The 455-nt window shown below is 29.9% G+C and overlaps 1 protein-coding gene across 1 annotated transcript in view; it reads right to left on the bottom strand.

Moving 5' to 3' along the window:
* The window catches only part of LOC107754885 (protein-methionine sulfoxide oxidase mical1-like), a 40,763-nt gene that overhangs the window by 12,918 nt on the left and 27,390 nt on the right, over nt 1–455 (bottom strand). Inside the window, exon 13 of the mRNA XM_016571495.1 lies at nt 187–379. Coding sequence (XP_016426981.1) covers nt 187–379 — 193 coding nt within the window. The remainder of the gene's footprint in view (nt 1–186; nt 380–455) is intronic.

Genomic DNA, 455 nt, shown 5'->3' with positions numbered 1-455 from the left:
TAAAATAAAATAAAATAAAATAAAATAAAATAAAATAAAATAAAATAAAATAAAATAAAATAAAATAAAATAAAATAAAATAAAATAAAATAAAATAAAATAAAATAAAATAAAATAAAATAAAATAAAATAAAATAAAATAAAATAAAATAAAATAAAATAAAATAAAATGTATCTCAGGTTTACCCGTGTCGGAGTGGAAAGTGTATCCGCCCTGCCGTAGAGTGGAGCCGCACTGATAACAATTGAAACAACTGCGATGGAAGAACTTGCCCTCAGCGCTTCCTCTCTCCAGCACGTATAGATGCTTGTTGCAGAAATAACAGAGCTCACTGCTGCCCGCCTCTGATGAGGCCATGGGCACCACAGGCGCCGCAGGCTGGACAATTAGACAAAGTTTAAGATACTGCACATATAATTACTATAGAGCAATGCATTACAAGAATTTTCTTTTT

The sequence above is a fragment of the Sinocyclocheilus rhinocerous genome, unplaced genomic scaffold (genome assembly GCF_001515625.1).
Source record: "Sinocyclocheilus rhinocerous isolate Xijiao unplaced genomic scaffold, SAMN03320098_v1.1 scaffold2788, whole genome shotgun sequence".
Lineage (NCBI taxonomy): Eukaryota > Metazoa > Chordata > Actinopteri > Cypriniformes > Cyprinidae > Sinocyclocheilus > Sinocyclocheilus rhinocerous.
This window is presented reverse-complemented; position numbering and strand designations above follow the sequence as displayed.